This window comes from Aquarana catesbeiana, linkage group LG04 (genome assembly GCF_042186555.1).
Source record: "Aquarana catesbeiana isolate 2022-GZ linkage group LG04, ASM4218655v1, whole genome shotgun sequence".
NCBI classification, from domain to species: domain Eukaryota; kingdom Metazoa; phylum Chordata; class Amphibia; order Anura; family Ranidae; genus Aquarana; species Aquarana catesbeiana.
Genome location: NC_133327.1, coordinates 554,911,991 through 554,932,582, shown reverse-complemented (window position 1 = coordinate 554,932,582; position 20,592 = coordinate 554,911,991). Strand labels below are relative to the sequence as shown.

Genomic DNA, 20,592 nt, shown 5'->3' with positions numbered 1-20,592 from the left:
GGTTCTGCTGGGCTTCTGTGCACACACATGAAATTTGGCATGATGCACCATGGGGCTCTGCCAGGCCCCAAAGGCTGGAAAAAAACTCTGTGTCATGGTTATGCAATAGAGGTTGTTTGTCAGCTTACCTGTTTCCATGTGTTCATCTCCTAAGACCAGCTGTCCCTCACCTGACTGCTTTTATTAACTCTCCTCTAGCATGGCTCCACCCCAGCTCCTATCAGAGAACTCTATATTAACCTCTGCACTGCAGGTCAGCCCTGCTGATCAACCTTTGTGTGTTTGGCTTCCTGTTCCTGCCTGCCGTGTGCTCTACATTTATTTCTGTTACCGACCTTGGCGTGTTCTATACTATTCCTGTCTGCTCGTGACCCTGACCTTTTGGCGTGTCCCCGACTATCCCTGTTTGCCTGTGACCCTGAACCTTGGCGTGTACTCTGTTGTCCTTGTCTGCTTGTGGCCCTGACCTTGGCTTATTCCTTACTATCCTTATCCTTCTGTTGCCTACTGTGGGTGTGAGCTGGGGGACCCTGGGGGTCGCGACCTGGAGCCAGTTGCAGCCCAGTCCATCCTCACCATCAGAGGCTCTGGTGAAAACCTGCTGGCTCTTAGACTCCGCACCCCAGGGAATCCTACGCTCTAACCCGGTGTGCATCTGTCACCTAGCCTCAAGGTGACCTGACAGTTTGAGTTAATAAAAGCAGTCAGATGAGGGACAGCTGGTCTTAGGAGATGAACACATGGAAACAGGTAAGCTGACAAACAACCTCTATTGCATAACCATGACACTCTGGCACATCTGCTAATGTGTTGAACAATTAAAAATTGCAACACAGGTGGGGGGAGGGGGGCAGAGCCATGATTACAGGGACTGAAATTTCTCTTTAAGATCTTTTTAGCCAACAGTGCCATTTTTTGTATTTCTGTATAGTATTGTTAAAATAGCAAACAGTATTATATTGTTCAAACAGCAAAACAAAACAGCTTTCTTCAGCATGAACAAAAAAGTCTATATACTTGTGGCTGAAAACAAAGTTATGGCTCACAGCCAGTATAAACAAGTCCCACACTAGGGTTTAGGGTTCCTGCTTGCTGTGGGGTCCAGACCAGAGCCACAGGAGATCAGAAGCAGATTATTAAAATCCTGTAATCCAGTAAAGCAGGCAGATCCTCTCACGACAGTCTCCCCTGGCACTTGTGTGTGATGACATCACATCGTTGCTGTTTCCTACGCGTTTTGTCAGGAAATGACGTTGTCGGATTGGCTTATGTGTTTAGCAGTATAAGACGAACTGCAAGGATTTGTGTTTCAGAGTAGTTAGTCCTACAGAATGGTGATCTAGCATTTCATCTATGTGCAGTGCATTAGGTAAGCCAGCAGCAGGTCTGTAGCCAGGCTCAGACTGACTAATTGTCCTTTGTGTCCTTATTGGATTAGGAGAGATACTACAGTTTTTATTTTAATCTTTCTCACTTGCATACATGTGCAATCTCCCTGGTGCACCACTCAGAAATGGGTACTGGCAGAAACGTAGTAAGCTAGCAATTAGTAAACACATTTTCAGATAATATTGCAAATCAGAAATCATTCTATAAACAGTATGTATTTAGGTAAAAAAATACTTAAGAACTCAGTAGAGGAAATACTTTTAAATACCCTAAAGGTCTCTTTCCAGGAACATTAGTGAATCTGATGCAAAACAGATCATAGAATATAACTGAAAAAGTGGAAACAGAATAGAATTTAAACAGTTTGATCATCTCAGGTCATATTATTCAGATTGCCTAACAAAATTTATGCCATGTTTTCTTTTTTCTTTTTAAATTGTAAAACCTTCTTTACTGGTGCTAAAAGTGTGCACAGTTTTAAATGAACTTTCGGTTAAAATGTATTTCCTAATATAAATATTGTCGATAGATCTAAATGTTAAAAATGCTGTCTTCAGACAATAACCAAAAACCATGTGCCAAGGCAGGTGGGAGTATTGGCCAGGGACATAATGAGACATACAGTACATATGAATGTTCCCAGATTTGACTGTTAAACTGCTCTATCAAACAAATGAATCCTCAAATATTTTTAGACACCTCAACACTTAGTAACTTGAACATTGCAGATTTTATTATATTTATAATATATTTACAAAAATAAAGTGTTCTCAGTATACCTTGACATGTTGATTCAGATTCTGCTATGCTTTTCATTCAAACAGTTGCTACTTCAGTCTTATCAATGCCACTTAGTCCTTTTCTTGGCAGTGTCATTTTTGTGGCATCATATGCTAGACCAATCAAATTCTGGGAGAAAAAAAACAGGTAAAAGCTATTTGGTAACAGGTATTGAACAAGTAACAGTCTTATCCCCACCCCCTCCTGTTCTATTGTATACAAAAGGCTTCATGTTTCAGTTAGAGAGAGTGAAAAGATACAGCTTCTGCTTCAGCATCACCACGGCATTGTGTACTGAACTTTGTAAAAGAAGAAAAAAAAAAAGAAAGACAAGGTTGTATAAATGCTAGCAAACTATTATAGTTTCCATCTAAGCAATAAGCCTGGGCAAAGAGTTCTGCTAAACAGATCTACTGTGTAGTAAGCAGTGGCGGCTGGTGCTCAAAAAAATTTTGAAAAAAAATCATCAGTTGCAGCCACTCTGCCATCAAACGCTGCTACTGTGCCCATCAAACGCTGCCACTGTGCCCATTAAACGCTGCCACTATGCCATCAAACACTGCCACTGTGCCCAACAAATGCTGCCACTGTGCCCTTCAAACGCTGCCACTGTGTCATCAAATGCTGCCACTGTGCCCAAACGCTGCCACTGTGCCATCATATGCTACCAGTGTGCCCATCAAATGCTGCCAGTGTGCCCATCATATGCTGCCAGCGTGCCCATCATATTCTGCCAGTCTGGCCATCATATGCTGCCAGTGACCCTCCAGGTACACCCCGCTCACCCCCCCGCGCAGATGGATCGCAGAACACCCCGTGACCAATGCCCCCCCCCCCGCGGATGGATCGTGGGACACCCCGTGACCACCACACCCCCCCCCCTGGATGGATCGCGGGACACCCCGTGCAGGAGGACCGGCGCTTACCTTGGTAAGGTGTCCTCTTCTCCGGCGTCTCCTCTCCAGTGAGCTTCCTCCGCTCTGTCCTACTTCCGGCAAAGCACTGATCATCCAATAGGGCCGCCTGCCGCCTTGGCCAATCAGGAAACAGGTCTCACTGACCTGCCTCCAGATTGGTGGGGAGGCAATGCGGTGTGAAAATAGCGAATATTCATTCACTATGGTCACAAAATTGGATGGGATCAGGGCGCACTATCTGCGCCCCGAGCCCGGCCTTTTTTTTTTTTTTTTTTTTTTTTAAACTGCGATTTTTTATTAATCTTTATCTCATAAAGGATACATTCGAAACATAGTACATAAAAATTCAGTGTACATTTAACAATTCGCCAGTATCAAGTGTATTTTTTCACAAAAGAAAATCCCCCCCCCCCCCTCACAACCACAATCTACATATGTTCATTACGGGGTGATCTTTTAGTCAATTCCCGGATGAATAGAAATATTTCACATTTATAAACTAAACATCCCTAACCAACTAAACACTTGCACATATAGCCATGAATAGTATAAACTTAAGACGTCATAGTTCTTATTTCTCAGATAACACAGGTAAATAGAAATTTTAGTCCCCATCCCAGCCTAATAGACGCATCTCTTTAACCGCACATCAGGAGTCCAGCCCATCATTCAGGGAGTTCACATGTATCTGTAAGTTCAGTCCATTCTCCCCATATTTTCATGAATTTACCAGCACTCCCTCTGGCTTCATATGTGAGTTTGTATGTCGGTAATACCTGATTAATCAGGTTTTTCCATTGGTTAAGGGAAATTGGTGTGGATTGTGTCCACTGCAAAACTACTGTTTTTATGGCATAATATAATAGGAAGCGCAAGAATTGTTTTTGGTATGAGCCTAACTCCACATCCTCGAAGATTGCCAATATACACCACTTTGGACTGCAAATATTAGGTAAATTAAAGTTAATTGAAATAAAGTGGGTTACTTGTGACCAAAACGGTCGTATTTTTCTGCAGCTCCAGAGCATGTGGAGTAGATTACCTGTGTTCCTATGACACTTATGGCAGATGGGACTGGTTAGTTTCCGCATACGGAAGAGCCGCAGAGGGGTGTAATAAATTGTATGGAAGATACGTAATTGTATCATTCTGTCCCTAGCAGAAATTGCAGTGACAAAATACGTATTAAGGAGTTCCTCCCAATTGTCATCAGAGAGGTCTGGTATATCCGCTATCCAATGGTTCTTTAAAGCCTGTAATCGAATGGATTTATGTTGCCCCAGCGTCTTATAATAAGTAGAGATCAGCCTTATATATTCTGGTTGTATTAATGTTCCCTCTAAGGCAGAGTTTTGAAAGAAAATGTTGCTAAGACCTATTTGGGACATGGCTGCATGTTCTAATTGAAGATATTTAAAACTCCATGTGTTAGGTATCTCAAGTTCCTGCCGTAGTGCTGGAAAAAGATTTAAATTGGCCTTGGTCATATAACTGATGTATGTATTTTAGTCCCTTTGTAGCCCAGAGACAGGCATCAGGTAGGTCATAAAAATGAGGAAATGGGTTAAACCATATAGGATGATTAGGAGATATAGAAGCTGGGTCATCTGGAACCAGAGGGAGACATTGTCTATATATCCTAAGAGAGACCTTTATTATATCTGTACCTTCATCAAGTCTAACTGTTTTCCGAAATATTACGTTATTTATAGCTTCATAGGAGGAAAGCAGGGCCACTTCTGCCGCAGTAGCAGCATTATCCAGCTGTGGAAAAAGCCACCAGTGTATGTAGACCAGCTAATCCACCCTGAGTTTTAGGTAATTGTAACGTAGCCAAAGCTATTCTGGGGTTCTTAGGAAACCACAGAAATGTCGACAATAAAAAATTAATTTCTTGAAGAAATGTCGACAATAAAGAATCAATTTCTTGAAAGATTTTCTTGGGTACATACACAGGGCTATTTGCCAAAATATATAAGAATTTGGGCAAAAATACCATTTTAAATAGTAAGGGAAAAGGTTTCCGCGCTCACGGACCCAGGCTTGCAGCCCCCCCCCCTTTTTTTTTTTATTTGCACCCTCACGGGGTGAAATAAGTTAGAGCAGGTTTATAGATGGGGGTAAGTGGCGCTACCTGTGTTGGATACCTGATTAATTAATTGTATAGTCTCTGCTAGGTGTGCAGGTAAAAATAAAAGAAAATAAAACAAAACAGATTCCAAAAATGAATATGTGCAAATTGAAATTAATGTGCCGTGCCAGTGTGTGCAAATAAATGAGTCCTTATTGTGAAGGGAAGTTGTAAATATACCCACATTGGTGACAGTTGATCAGACAGTATATAGATAATCAGATAAAAAATGTCCCTCCTAAATGCATTTAAAGGGGTTAAATAAATCCGTGCATAAAAACCTTCTTTTCAGCTGATGTGATCATTAACTGTCAATCTGTTACCGATTGATACCATACATCTAATACAAGTGTTAACACATTGACTCCCCAGCAATCATCTGGGCGGCTGGATACAGCCTAAACACAGTCTAAACACAGTGCATCAGCGTTGCAAAACCAAATTATTAGTGACAAGAGAAATGTGATTAGTAAGAAAAATTGTGAGAAAATGAAAAAATATTGATCAAAAAAGTCAAAAATCCATTTGTGAGAGTCCCAGCTTAAAAAGTTCCATATATTTCCATCAGGTTCAAGTATTCTGTGTAAAGTGACTTTTGTGACTGCTACAGTTGATATCCAGTGACTCCGGTGCTCCCCCTCAAGGTTCCCCACTCACCAGCTCCATGCACCCCTGCAGGGGTAATCAGCATATATTCTCCGGCATCCAATGCCGTCTAGGATTCCAGTGAAGTATTCCCTGGGGGTTTCCACTCCAATAGCAATATAGCCTTCAGAACTCCGGGTTCACCTCATATGAAAGAGACAGGGCTCCCATAGTGTGATAACGTAATAAAGTAGTTTTTATTCAAAAATGCTGATTACAGCGATCAAATTACATAAAAATAAATTAAATTAAAAAGGTCGGGCTCCTATAAGGAGTCAGACTACCACACTAGATTAGAGAGGTCAAGCCTAGAGAGAGGTTCGTGGATGTATTTCTCACTATTACACTGTTTCCACAGTGTAATAGTTGTTAGACCCACATCCAATGTGGGTCTAACAACGAATGAATTTCACAATTTTTCTTACTAATCACATTTCTCTTGTCACTAATAATTTGGTTTTGCAACGCTGATGCACTGTGTTTAGACTGTGTTTAGGCTGTATCCAGCTGCCCAGCTGATTGCTGGGGAGTCAATGTGTTAACACTTGTATTAGATGTATGGTATCAATCGGTAACAGATTGACAGTTAATGATCACATCAGCTGAAAAGAAGGTTTTTATTCACGGATTTATTTAACCCCTTTAAATGCATTTAGGAGGGACGTTTTTTATCTGATTATCTATATACTGTCTGATCAACTGTCACCAATGTGGGTATATTTACAACTTTCCTTCACAATAAGGACTCATTTATTTGCACACACTGGCACGGCACATTAATTTCAATTTGCACATATTCATTTTTGGAATCTGTTTTGTTTTATTTTATTTTTACCTGCACGCCTAGCAGAGACTATACAATTAATTAATCAGGTATCCAACACAGGTAGCGCCACTTACCCCCATCTATAAACCATTTTAAATAGGTTTACTCTACCCATTAGTGTCAATGGCAGGTGTGCCCAGCTGGTTATTTTGCTTTTAAAGGATTCTATGAACGGTAAGAGAATATTTATAATATAGTTGGAAATCGGTAATTGTATTGTAACTCCCAGATATTTAAATACTGGAGTGACTTGTAACGGGCAGTCAAGAGAGAGATCAAATGGGAGTGTGGGATCCACAGGGAAAACACTGGACTTGGTCCAGTTCACCCTGAGACCAGAAAAGGTTCCAAAATTACTAATTAGGCGGAGCATTATAGGGATCGTAACCCGGGGATTAGATAGATAAAGTAACATATCATCTGCGTAAAGTGATATGCGTTCTTCTAAGGAGCTGATCCACATACTTTGCAGATCCAATGAAGACCTAAGCAGTCTGGCCAGGGGTTCTATAGCGAGTGCGAATAATAGTGGTAAGAGTGGACACCCCTGCCTGGTGCCTCTGCGAATTGTGAATGGTTTGGAAATTATTCCATTAATCCTAATACGGGCTATAGGTTGGTCATACAGTATTCGGATCCAGGTGAAAAAATTATTTCCAAACCCAAATTTTTTCATTATATAGAAAAGATAAGGCCATTCAATTGAATCAAATGCCTTGTGGGCATCGAGGGATACGACCTCTCTGGGGACCGTCAATGTATTAGGGGATTCAAGGTTTGTAAACAATTTACGTATATTACTATATGTAGCTCTCCCCGGAATAAAGCCGGTTTGATATGAGTTTATCAGTGTAGTAATTACTGAATTTATGCGGGAAGCTAAAATTTAAGATATAATTTTCAGATCCGTATTAATTAGGGAAATTGGTCTATATGATTCACAGTAGAGAGGGTCCTTATTGGGCTTAGGAATCAGTATAATTAGGGCCTCCCTCATAGATGGAGGGAGACCTTTCTGTGTGAAGGTAGTGGAGTAAAGTTTATGCAATCTCGGTACCAGGGCCTCTCGGTGTTCTAGATACCACTTAATTGGGAATCCATCCTGTCCTGGGGGTTTAATGTTTGGCAAAGTTTTTAAGGGCATGATCTATCTCCAGTGACAATTGTTGTTCATTTGACAGGGTAGGGAACATTATAGAGTCTACATACTCATATAATTCTGGGGGAGTATAGTGAGCTTGAGATTTATTATTATTATTATTATTATTATTCAGGATTTATATAGCGCCAACAGTTTACGCAGCGCTTTACAATATAAAAGGGAGACAATACAGTTATAATATAATACAATACAATACAATACAATAGGATTAAGAGGGCCCTGCTCAGAAGAGCTTACAATCTAATAGGGTGGGGTAGGTGGTACAAAAGGTTGTATCTGTGGGGAATGAGCTGGTGGAAGTGGTAGGAGATTAGTTGGAGACGTGATAGGCTTTCCTGAAGAGATGAGTTTTCAGGGATTGCCTGAAGGTAGCAAGAGTAGGGGCTAGCCGGATAGATGGAGGTAGCGAGTTCCAGAGGATGGGAGAGGCTCTGGAGAAATCCTGGAGACGAGCATGGGAGGAGGAGATGAGAGAGCTTGAAAGCAGGAGGTCTTGAGAGGAGCGGAGAGGACGATTTGGGTGATATTTGGAGACGAGATTAGTGATGTAGCTTGGGGCAGAGTTGTGAATGGCTTTGTATGTTGTGGTTAGAATTTTGAATTTAATTCGCTGGGTGATTGGGAGCCAGTGTAGGGATTGAAGTAGAGGGTTGGCAGACACTGAGCGGTTGGTAAGGTGGATAAGTCTGGCAGCAGCATTCATGATAGACTGAAGAGGGGATAGCCTATGGAGCGGTAGGCCAATGAGAAGGGAGTTGCAATAGTCAAGGCGAGAGATAACAAGGGAGTGAACGAGGAGCTTGGTGGTTTCATTTGTTAAAAAAGGGCGAATTTTAGAGATGTTACGGAGGTGAATTCTACAAACTTTTGACAATGATTGGATTTGAGGCTGAAATGACAAGTCGGAGTCTAGGATTACACCTAGTACCCTGGCGTGAGGGGAGGGACTGATGGTTGCATTGTTGATTTTGATGGAAAAGTCATGGAGGGGGGCACGGGCGGGGGGGAATATTAATAGCTCAGTTTTAGAGAGATTTAGTTTAAGGAAGTGGTGCGACATCCATGCTGATATGTCAGTTAGTAAGTTAGTAATGCGAGAGGAGACTGAAGGAGTGAGGTGAGGAGTAGACAGATAGATTTGGGTGTCATCAGCGTATAAGTGGTATTGGAAGCCGTGGGCAGTTATTAGGTGACCAAGGGAGGTGGTGTAGATAGAGAAGAGAAGGGGTCCAAGAACCGAGCCTTGGGGGACCCCCACAGAAAGGGGCAATGGAGAGGAGGAGACAGAGTTGTAGGTGACACTGAAGGAGCGCTGTGATAAATAGCCAGAGAACCAGGATAGAGCAGAATCTCGGAGGCCAAGGGAATGTAGTTTATTGAGAAGGAGCGGGTGGTCAACAGTATCAAAGGCCGCAGAGAGGTCAAGTAGTAGGAGTATGGAGTACTGGCTGTTGGTTTTAGCAGTTAGTAAATCGTTAGTGAGTTTTAGTAAGGTAGTTTCCGTGGAGTGCTGCGAGCGAAAGCCAGACTGTAAGGGGTCAAGAAGGTTATTTTCATTGAGGTAGGAGCTAAGACGGTTGTAGACTAAGCGTTCTAGAAGTTTAGAGGTGAATGGGAGTAATGAGATGGGTCTTAAGTTGTTCAGGTCGGTAGGGTCCAGTGAGGGCTTTTTAAGAATGGGAATGATCTGTGCATGTTTTAGAGGGGAGGGGAAAATGCCACTAGAAAGGGAGAGATTGAAGATGTGGGTGAGGGAGCATAGGATAGAAGAAGAGGGTGACCGTAGTAGTTGTGAGGGAACAGGATCCAAGGGACAATTGGTTAGGTGGGCATTCAAGAAAATTTTTGTAACCTCTTCCGTAGTAGCCAATTCAAAAGAGGAGAGGGTTGAATGTGCTGCTGGGCAAGGTATGATGGGTGGGGAAGATGTACGCACAGTGGAGATGTCCTCACGAATTGCATTGATCTTGTCTTTGAAGTGATTGGCAATCTCTTGGGCAGTGAGTGAGTTAGTGGGTAGAGGGGGTGGTGGACGAAGCAGAGAGTTAAAGGTTGAGAAGAGCCGACGGGGACTGGATGACAAGGAATTAATAAGAGAGACAAAGTAGGCTTGTTTGGCAGCATGGAGGCATGAATTGTATTTTAGAAGGGCAGATTTATATAGGGTGAAATCTTGCAGGCATTTGGTTTTACGCCACAGTCGTTCAAGAGCACGGCAATGTCTCTTGAGATTTCTAGTGTTGTCAGTTTGCCAGGGTTGTAACGGTCGGGGCCTAATTCTGCGTGTGGTTAGGGGAGCAAGTGCATCTAGTGATGATGAGAGTGAACTGTTGTAGACAGAAGTGGCCAGGTCAGGACAGGACAGGGGAGAGATTATGTCATATAGGTTGTCAGTAGCAGAATAGAGAAGAGAAGGGTTAAAGTGGCGAAGGTTTCTACAAGTAATTGTTTGCTGCTTGGAGGGATGGGTGGTTGGAGGCAAGGATACAGTGAAAGTAATGAGGTTGTGATCAGATAGAGGAAAGGGGGTGTTGGTGAGGTTGCCAGGGTTGCAGAGATGGGAGAATACAAGGTCAAGGGTATTACCATTGGAGTGAGTGGAAGTATGTGTCCATTGGGTTAGGTCAAAAGATGAGGTTAAGTTGAGAAGTTTAGCTGTAGTTGGGCTGTTGACATTGACAGGAATGTTAAAGTCACCAAGAATAATAGTGGGTATTTCAGAGGAGAGAAAGTAGGGTAGCCAGGCAGCAAAGTCATCAATGAAGCGCGATACCGGTCCTGGAGGCCTATAAATTGCTGCAATCCTCAGAGAAAGGGGAGAAAACAGACGAATACAGTGCATCTCGAAAGAAGAGAGGGATAGAGAGGGAGGGACAGTAAGGACTTGGAAGGTGCTTTGTGGGGACAGAAGGAAGCCAACTCCACCTCCTTTCTGTCTGTTGGGTCTGGAGGAGTGAGTCCAATGGAGACCACCATGGGAGAGGGCAGCAGGAGAAGCTGAGTCAAAATTTTGCAGCCAGGTTTCTGTTATGGCCAGTATGTTCAAGCCATGAGAGATGAAGAGGTCATGTACAGATGTTAGCTTGTTACAGATGGAGCGGGCGTTCCACAGGGCACATGAGATTGGTGGGGTGCTTTGAGGAAGCAGGGGGATAGAAATTAAACTGAGTGGATTGCGGTGGTTGGGGGAGGGGTATTGGATATGTGGCTTGCATTTGCAAAATGGCGGACCAGGATTAGGAGAAATATCACCTGAGACTAGGAGAAGGAGGAGGATGAGGAAGGCAAGGTGGGAGTGGGATGTGCATGAGCGCACGTGTCTAGTGGCCCTGGACTTTATGTCAGCATGTGGGTGCAGCAAATGCAGGAGATGATGGGTGCCATAGTAGGGAGAGGGTAGGAGTGAGGGTGATATGTGCATGCTGCAGGGAAGAGAGGAGGGGTAGAGTAAAGATAATTTGAGGATAGAAGACACCAATGTGAGAAGGAAGAGAATAAGGAGCATGTTAGTGGCTAGAGAGTGGGAAACTAACCTAATATAAAATAAATTTCAAAGTTGGTTTGCTTGTCGTCTTTCAGAGTGGAGCAGAGTTCCTGTTGTTCATGCAGCTTTAGTTATCCTGCTTTCGTTAAACTGCGTCGGTGAAACTGCGCATCACTCGTGACAGAGCCACTCAGGAAAGAGCCATGATGTCTGCGCCATGCCCCTGTCTGCGCCACCCCATAAGCTGCCATAAATTTATAGACAGCCTAAGCTGGGATGCATTTCTCAGTTGGTCATTATTGGGTCTGATGTGAGACACCTGAATATGGGGAGGAGATGGCCAGGGCCAGGCCAGACACAGGCTAGGGTCGTAAAGCTAATTACCTCTCTTGATCACTCAAGCCACATGGAGTTGAGAATCAATCACCAGTAATATTGCTATTGCAGTGTGTTTGTTATAGAGCTAGCAGTAAATATGGAAGTTTAAAGATATGGCAGCAGGAGACAATTACCAAAAATATTAATAGCAGACTCAGCAAAGCCAGTTCAGTAGGGATGTACAGTTGGATAGGAGATAGGAGACAATTACCAAAAATATTAATAGCAGACTCAGCAAAGCCAGTTCAGTAGGGATGTACAGTTGGATAGGAGATAGGAGACAATTACCAAAAATATTAATAGCAGACTCAGCAAAGCCAGTTCAGTAGGGATGTACAGTTGGATAGGAGATAGGAGACAATTACCAAAAATATTAATAGCAGACTCAGCAAAGCCAGTTCAGTAGGGATGTACAGTTGGATAGGAGATAGGAGACAATTACCAAAAATATTAATAGCAGACTCAGCAAAGCCAGTTCAGTAGGGATGTACAGTTGGATAGGAGATAGGAGACAATTACCAAAAATATTAATAGCAGACTCAGCAAAGCCAGTTCAGTAGGGATGTACAGTTGGATAGGAGATAGGAGACAATTACCAAAAATACTAATAGAAGACTCAGCAAAGCCAGTTCAGTAGGGATGTACAGTTGGATAGGAGATAGGAGACAATTACCAAAAATATTAATAGCAGACTCAGCAAAGCCAGTTCAGTAGGGATGTACAGTTGGATAGGAGATAGGAGACAATTACCAAAAATACTAATAGAAGACTCAGCAAAGCCAGTTCAGTAGGGATGTACAGTTGGATAGGAGATAGGAGACAATTACCAAAAATATTAATAGCAGACTCAGCAAAGCCAGTTCAGTAGGGATGTACAGTTGGATAGGAGATAGGAGACAATTACCAAAAATACTAATAGAAGACTCAGCAAAGCCAGTTCAGTAGGGATGTACAGTTGGATAGGAGATAGGAGACAATTACCAAAAATACTAATAGAAGACTCAGCAAAGCCAGTTCAGTAGGGATGTACAGTTGGATAGGAGATAGGAGACAATTACCAAAAATACTAATAGAAGACTCAGCAAAGCCAGTTCAGTAGGGATGTACAGTTGGATAGGAGATAGGAGACAATTACCAAAAATACTAATAGAAGACTCAGCAAAGCCAGTTCAGTAGGGATGTACAGTTGGATAGGAGATAGGAGACAATTACCAAAAATACTAATAGAAGACTCAGCAAAGCCAGTTCAGTAGGGATGTACAGTTGGATAGGAGATAGGAGACAATTACCAAAAATACTAATAGAAGACTCAGCAAAGCCAGTTCAGTAGGGATGTACAGTTGGATAGGAGATAGGAGACAATTACCAAAAATACTAATAGAAGACTCAGCAAAGCCAGTTCAGTAGGGATGTACAGTTGGATAGGAGATAGGAGACAATTACCAAAAATACTAATAGAAGACTCAGCAAAGCCAGTTCAGTAGGGATGTACAGTTGGATAGGAGATAGGAGACAATTACCAAAAATACTAATAGAAGACTCAGCAAAGCCAGTTCAGTAGGGATGTACAGTTGGATAGGAGATAGGAGACAATTACCAAAAATACTAATAGAAGACTCAGCAAAGCCAGTTCAGTAGGGATGTACAGTTGGATAGGAGATAGGAGACAATTACCAAAAATACTAATAGAAGACTCAGCAAAGCCAGTTCAGTAGGGATGTACAGTTGGATAGGAGATAGGAGACAATTACCAAAAATACTAATAGAAGACTCAGCAAAGCCAGTTCAGTAGGGATGTACAGTTGGATAGGAGATAGGAGACAATTACCAAAAATACTAATAGAAGACTCAGCAAAGCCAGTTCAGTAGGGATGTACAGTTGGATAGGAGATAGGAGACAATTACCAAAAATACTAATAGAAGACTCAGCAAAGCCAGTTCAGTAGGGATGTACAGTTGGATAGGAGATAGGAGACAATTACCAAAAATACTAATAGAAGACTCAGCAAAGCCAGTTCAGTAGGGATGTACAGTTGGATAGGAGATAGGAGACAATTACCAAAAATACTAATAGAAGACTCAGCAAAGCCAGTTCAGTAGGGATGTACAGTTGGATAGGAGATAGGAGACAATTACCAAAAATACTAATAGAAGACTCAGCAAAGCCAGTTCAGTAGGGATGTACAGTTGGATAGGAGATAGGAGACAATTACCTGTAAAAGAGCAGAGAAGACATGATCAGAATTGATAACTGCGTCGGTGAAACTGCGCATCACTCGTGACAGAGCCACTCAGGAAAGAGCCATGATGTCTGCGCCATGCCCCTGTCTGCGCCACCCCATAAGCTGCCATAAATTTATAGACAGCCTAAGCTGGGATGCATTTCTCAGTTGGTCATTATTGGGTCTGATTTATAAAGTTCTGAATAAAATTGCATAAAGGCCTCCATGATCCCATCCTGGGAGGCGTGAAGGGTGGCTGAAACTATCATAGACCCAAGAAATAGTGATGGGATCCGGTATTGGTGTCAAAAATCCTTTGACGCTGATATACTAAGCGCTTTTGAGTCCTTGACACAAGCACCAACTCATACGCCCTTCGGGCATCTTGCAAGAGTCGATAGCAAGCTGGGGAAGGATGCCTGATTCCTCAGCCTCCTTCAGTTCGGAAGCCAGAATATGTACCTGTTCCCTATTAGCTTTTTGAAGGTCTGAGACTCCTTTCATATAAGCCCCTCTTTGTATCGCCTTGAAGGCATCCCAGGTAATTAACTCTGACACTTCCTGGGCATTCTCCTGCCAAAATTTGGTTATAGCATCCGTACAAGCATATAGGACCAACGGTTCCACCAGCCAGTAAGGACTCATCCGCCAAACCTGGCCACCTGGAGGCCTAGACACTCGCATGGTAAGCTCCAAGGGAGAATGATCAGAAAGTGCCCTCGGTAGGTAAGACACCTCCTGCTCCTTCTGTAAAGTATCTTGAGATAGAAAAAACATATCCAGTTGGGACAGAGATTTATAGGACTCCGATGAGCAGGAGAACTCCCTCTTATCTGGGTGTTTCCAACGCCATATTTCAGTTAAATCATAGGCAGCTGCCCATTCACTTAAAGCATGAGACTGTGGTCTAGCACATCGGGGTCTATCCATCTCCGTATCCCTGACCCTATTAAAGTCGCCCCCTATAATGAGGTGACCTAACACCATAGGAAGCATTGCGGACATACAATCCTCTAGTCTGTGTAAGTCAAAAGGTGGTGGGATATAAACATTTACTATGGTATACAGTACCTCCATATACTTAAAGACCAGAGCAACATAGCATCCCTGTGGGCCAGTCTTAACCTCCACTACCTGAATCGGTAGAGACTTGAAAATTAGTATAGAAACTCCCCTAGAGTAGGTGGAGTATGTTGCATGAAAAGCATGGGCAATGTGGGTTTTTTTTAAGGCCATGACCCTAGATCCCACAAGATGAGTCTCCTGAAGCAGCATGATTTGCGATCTTGTGCGTTTGAGATAGCCAGAGACCAAAGATCGTTTAATCTTTGAGTTTAGGCCTCTAACATTCCATGTAAGACATTTAAGACTCATTTTTGGAGAGAAGGGACAATGACTCAGAAAATGTTATGTTACACTCTCGGGACTGCTTAAATGTCCCTGGCACACCTGTATCTAGCATGGCGTAAATGAACATTTCCATAAATTGACTCTGGTAGCAGCTACTCATTGTTAGTACCATTTTGAAGCATATCTGTGCAGTGTGAAAAAAACAAAAACAAGAAACAAAAAGAAAAGAGAAACAAGTAAATACAAACTTCCCCAACTCCTCTCCCTGCTCATTGCCCCGAACTTCAACAAACTTTATCCCAGTAATCATGAAAGTAACCTGAGGGGTGACCAGAAATATCCCTCAGCTAAAGTAGTATTAGTTTCATAAAGTCTATTGGAAAAACTTAGTATTACAAAAAAAGTATTGTAAATGTCATATCGAGCATTTTTAGCACCTTCATGGGATAAGACCTAGGGTTATGCATCCTGCTAAAAATTCTTATTTAAAGCTTCTATCACTCAACTGATATCAGTCCTGGGCATATACCTAATATAAAGTGCCTTGGCAGCCACTAATCAGTTGCAGGGGCAAAGCGCCCATCCACGCAAGTATATCTCTTAAGGGGTAGGGCTCCAGATCATTGCATATGCAGAAGAGTCAGGGTCTAAGTATCTCCGCTTCTGCTTTCCCGTGTCTGCCAGGTATTTCCATTGTGTCCAGGAGAGTCTTAAAAGGAGAGTAGAAAAAAAAAAAACACAAAAGGGTGAACAGAGCCGATAACTCCGCAACAACAGTTACTGATAACTCCGCAACAACAGTTACTTGTAAAAATTAAACCAGGTTTGATAACTGCCAAACTAAAGCTCCATAAAAAGAGTATAAGGACTTATCCTAGCCCATTGAGCCAATAAGAGGCCTCCAAAGGAGATAGAAAAAATTGAGCCTTGCCATCATTGATGACCCTTAGTTTGGCAGGGTATAGCATGCTGTAGCTGCTTATCTCGTAGGCGCCGCTTCACCGCTGTAAAAGCAGCTCTTTGTTTCTACGTGGCGGCAGAAAAGTCTGGAAAAATTGAAATTCTGTTACCGTTGTACTTGAGAGATTATGGGCTGAACGCATTACGGACTCCTTATCCCTGAAATGGAGTAGCTTTGCCAAGAGAGGGCGTGGAGGTGCTTCTGATGGAGGGTGGTGCATGGGGGCTCTGTGTGCCTGTTCAATTGCGAACAAAGAGGACGTTTCCAGCCCCACTAGCCATTTCAGCCAAAACGCAGGTTGTTTCTGCGCATGTGGTCCTCTAAATCTCCCAGTTTCATAGCGCGTTCCTTTAAATCTTGTTGCTGCATGCGTAGGCCAGCAGACATGGGTTGCATGGAGTCTTCCATGTCACTAATGTATTGTTCTGCATTAGATATCCTAGAACGGATCCTAGAACGGATCTTTTGCATGTCATGTTTAACAATTGAGAGATCCAGTCTGTCTGATTCAATCTGTGTGGTCAGCGTGGACTGGCACTGATGGATAGCTTCCATAACATGCTTTAGAGTGAGCTCCTCTTCCCCTTCATTCTCCTCTCCAGCTCCCTCCGCAGCCATAGCAGGCTGTGAAGGACCCCCAGGCTCACTGTCCTCTTCCCATCTGCCTGCCTCCTCCCATGGGTCTGATTCCTCCACTTCTGGTGCCGCTGCTGAGGCTGACAAACGTGGGCTCTGTAGGGAGTCAGCAAAATTTTCCCTTATAGTGGTTGGTGGCTTGTGTTTTTTAGTAGTACCGGCAGGCTTTTGTGTGTGGGCAGGAGAGCGGGACTCACCAGGTTGCTGCTGTTTGTCCTTCAGCGGCTTCTTGCAGGAGGAACAGGAGCCGGCGCCATCTTTGGATCTCCCCACGGCCTGTGTTAATGGCCGTTCATCTGCTATTTTAGGCCCTGCCGGTCCATGTTGGACCATCTTTACAGGCTCCAGGCGATGCTGTATAGATACCCGATCCCTCTGTATTGTCGGAAGGGGTGATTAATGTCCGGATGGTGCTCAGGATCTCTTGGTGTTGGAGGAGCTCGTGAACTGTGCTGCCTACATGTCCGCTGCTGGTCACGCCCCCAAGCCCACCCTTTATTGAAGCCTATTAGAGCCTCTGGCTCTAATCAGGTAATTAAAAAAAAATACACTTACTCCCACCCCCGCCATAGGAGTCCATGCATCCGGCGTCCTGAAAGGGGACGGGCGCATGGACAGGGAGGCAGCAGCAGGGACAGGGAGGGCGGCGCCCGTGCGCCCACAATGCACGGGCAACCACTGGTAGTAAGGTCATGGTATTTTGTAGAAAAACAATGCAAGATCTTTGTATTTCTATGCTTGCCTTCATCTATTTTATTCAGCAAGGTACTGTAAACATAGAAATCACTTCTAATGCAGAACCAGCTTCAGATCAGATCCCACAAATCAAGAACAGATAGGTGCTATGATTTTTGAATGTATAAGAATGCATTTCAAAAATGGCTTCATGATCATTAATAGAAAACACAGTATTTTTTTTATTATTGCTTTGTTTATGTTCTCAGCACTGTGCGACTTGACAATTTGAATACAAGACTACAACAGCAAATTGAAAAAGATCCAGGTAAATGTCCAATTTAATAATGTATCAATAATTGATTATGTGAAATGATAGCAGGGCTTTTGTATCTTTTGTATTTTGCTTCTATGCACGGTATCTAGTTTGCTGTTTCAGCTGATTTTGCTTGTCATATAATATGTTTTTTCATGCCCTCATTTTACCTGTGATACCTTTCTTTGAAACATGCCATACACTAGCATGATGGTATAATATAAATCATGGAAATAATAATAATGCTTAATAAAACCAGCTACTGTATCAGCATTAAAGATGCTCAACAATCAAATAAATGCACAAGTTGCAAAAGCTGCAAGTTGAATTTATTTATTATTACAGGTATTTATATAGCGCTGACAATTTTACGTATACATTGTACATTCACAGTCCCTGCCCGCAAGGAACTTACAATGTAAGGTCCTTAACTCACATTCATACACCAGGGCCAATTTAGACAGGAGCCAATTAACTTACCAGTGTGTCTTTGGAGTGTGGGAGAAAACCTACGCAGCCACCGGGAGAACATGCAAACAGACAGGTAGTGCCACGGTTTGGATTTGAACTGACAACCTAGTGCTGCCAGACGTAAGTGCTAATCACTTAGCCACCGTGCTGAAGGTATACAGGCATGTACTGTATGCTGTAATAATAAATGTATGTTGGCAATGATAAAGGATAGTAATCCTGTGAGAGGCATGTTACTTATCCATTTTTTACATACTAGGTGCACATTAATAGTTATTTGTCAACATATTGGCTACTTACTACAGCCAACCATATCTTAAAATACATTTTAATTATCCATATCCTTATAACTCTTTAAATGATTATGCTGCTATATTTCTGTGTACATGTTTTTTCTATTATTATAAAAGATCTTTTTCATTTGCAAAGTTCAATAATATGGTTGATAAGGGCAAACTAAATATATTAATTTCCCTATTTTTGTTTATGCTATTTAATTTCAGGAAATGATGACAACAATTTAAATTCCATTTTTTATGAGCACCTTTCAAGATCCCTTCAACATTCTTTGTGCGGTGACTTGATGTTGGGGCGATGGGGGAATTATTCCGCGGGTGACTGCTTTATTTTAGTGTCTGATTATTTAAATGCACTAGTACACTTGGTCGAAATTGGAAATGGTTTCGTTACTTTCCAGCTTCGTGGGCTTGAGTTTAAAGGTAAGGTAATAAAAAAGACTCATCAAACTTCTATTTATTTTGTGGACAGTATTTTAATGCATACACAAATAGAAAAATGTAAAGCAAAACTAAAGTCACAGAAATAGACAAGCAAACAGACAGAATACTAGCAAACCTTATTTTATAGACATGTCTCCATTTTTATGTTACAGCAGTTGTACTAGGTGTCTTAATATGAGTGTGCTGTCCAATGGGCACCAGAGATGAATACCTAGGATCTTGCTGGAATAAAACTGGCAATGTCTGTATTTCGATCTGGTTGCCAGGTCATTGCTAGAATCAGTGGAATCTTTGGGACGGCCTGTAAACAGTGTGTGCATAAAGCTATTTGTGTGAGTAATGCACTTTGTGCACTGCACTCACTGGCTTCTTGAAGAAAAAGATGGAGGGTGCTGTGTGGAAACAGAAATGGATGGGGGGAAAGCTTGTACCATCCTCATCATCATAGAAGCTATGCCACTGAGTTGCTTGACTTGCTGACAGCTGGAGAAAGCGTAGGGATCCGAGATATGTCACATGTGTTTGTCTAAATCAGTGTTTCTCAGTGTTTCCAGTCAGGGTGCCCTTGAAAAGTATTTGTTGGTCTTGGGGCACCCCAATCTAAAGCTCAGTTTACATTACTGCGTGTCAGGGAACGTGCAAAATATCTGCTCTTTAGCAGACATGCAGGAGTTGCAGACACAGGAGAAAGGGTAGTAGTATTCTGCAGGGAGGCAACAGCAGACAGGAGCTAAAATGGTGCGGGCTTTGCCGGAATACATAGGAAAGAAAAAAAACATTGGAAAAAGAGTAAGAAACACACTAGGGGGATAATTTGGATTGCAGTGTGTTTGAAAAATTATAAAGTAGTGGCCTTATGGTTGTGGATGATTTGTGTGCCGGAGTTTACTACCACTTTAACCACATCAATACAGGGCACTTATACACCTTCCTGCCCAGAACAATTTTCAGCTTTCAGCTCTGTCGCACTTGGAAAGACAATTGTGCGGTCATGCTACACTGTACCCAAACTAACTTTTTATCATTTGGTTCCCACAAATAGAGCTTTCTTTTGGTGGTATTTGATCACCTCTGGGATTTTTATTTTCTGCTAAACAAATAAAAAAAGACCGAAAATTTTGAAAAAAAATGTTTTTTTTTGTTTCTGTTACAAAACTTTGTAAATAAGTAAGTTTTCTCCTTCACTGATGGGTACTGATGGTGCTGCACTGACGGCACTGATAAGGTGGCACTGGGCACCGATAAGGTGGCACCAATGAGGTGGCATTGATGAGGTGGCACTGATGGGCACTAATATGCGGCACTGATAGGCGACACTGATGGGCACTGAAAGGTGGCACTGATATGCAGCACTGATGGGTACACATAGGTGGCACTGATGGGCACCGATGAGGTGGCACCAATGAGGTGGCACTGATGAGGTGGCACTGATGGGCACTAATATGCGGCACTGATGGGGCACTGATAGGCGACACTGATGGGCACTGAAAGGCGGCACTGATATGCAGC

At 42.6% G+C, this 20,592-nt stretch overlaps 1 protein-coding gene across 1 annotated transcript in view; it reads left to right on the top strand.

The window, feature by feature from the left end:
* The window catches only part of PCNX2 (pecanex 2), a 294,170-nt gene that overhangs the window by 202,231 nt on the left and 71,347 nt on the right, over window positions 1–20,592 (top strand). The window contains exons 22-24 of the mRNA XM_073627975.1: window positions 2,187–2,316; window positions 17,826–17,884; window positions 18,847–19,062. Of these exons, the coding sequence (XP_073484076.1) occupies window positions 2,187–2,316; window positions 17,826–17,884; window positions 18,847–19,062 (405 nt within the window). The remainder of the gene's footprint in view (window positions 1–2,186; window positions 2,317–17,825; window positions 17,885–18,846; window positions 19,063–20,592) is intronic.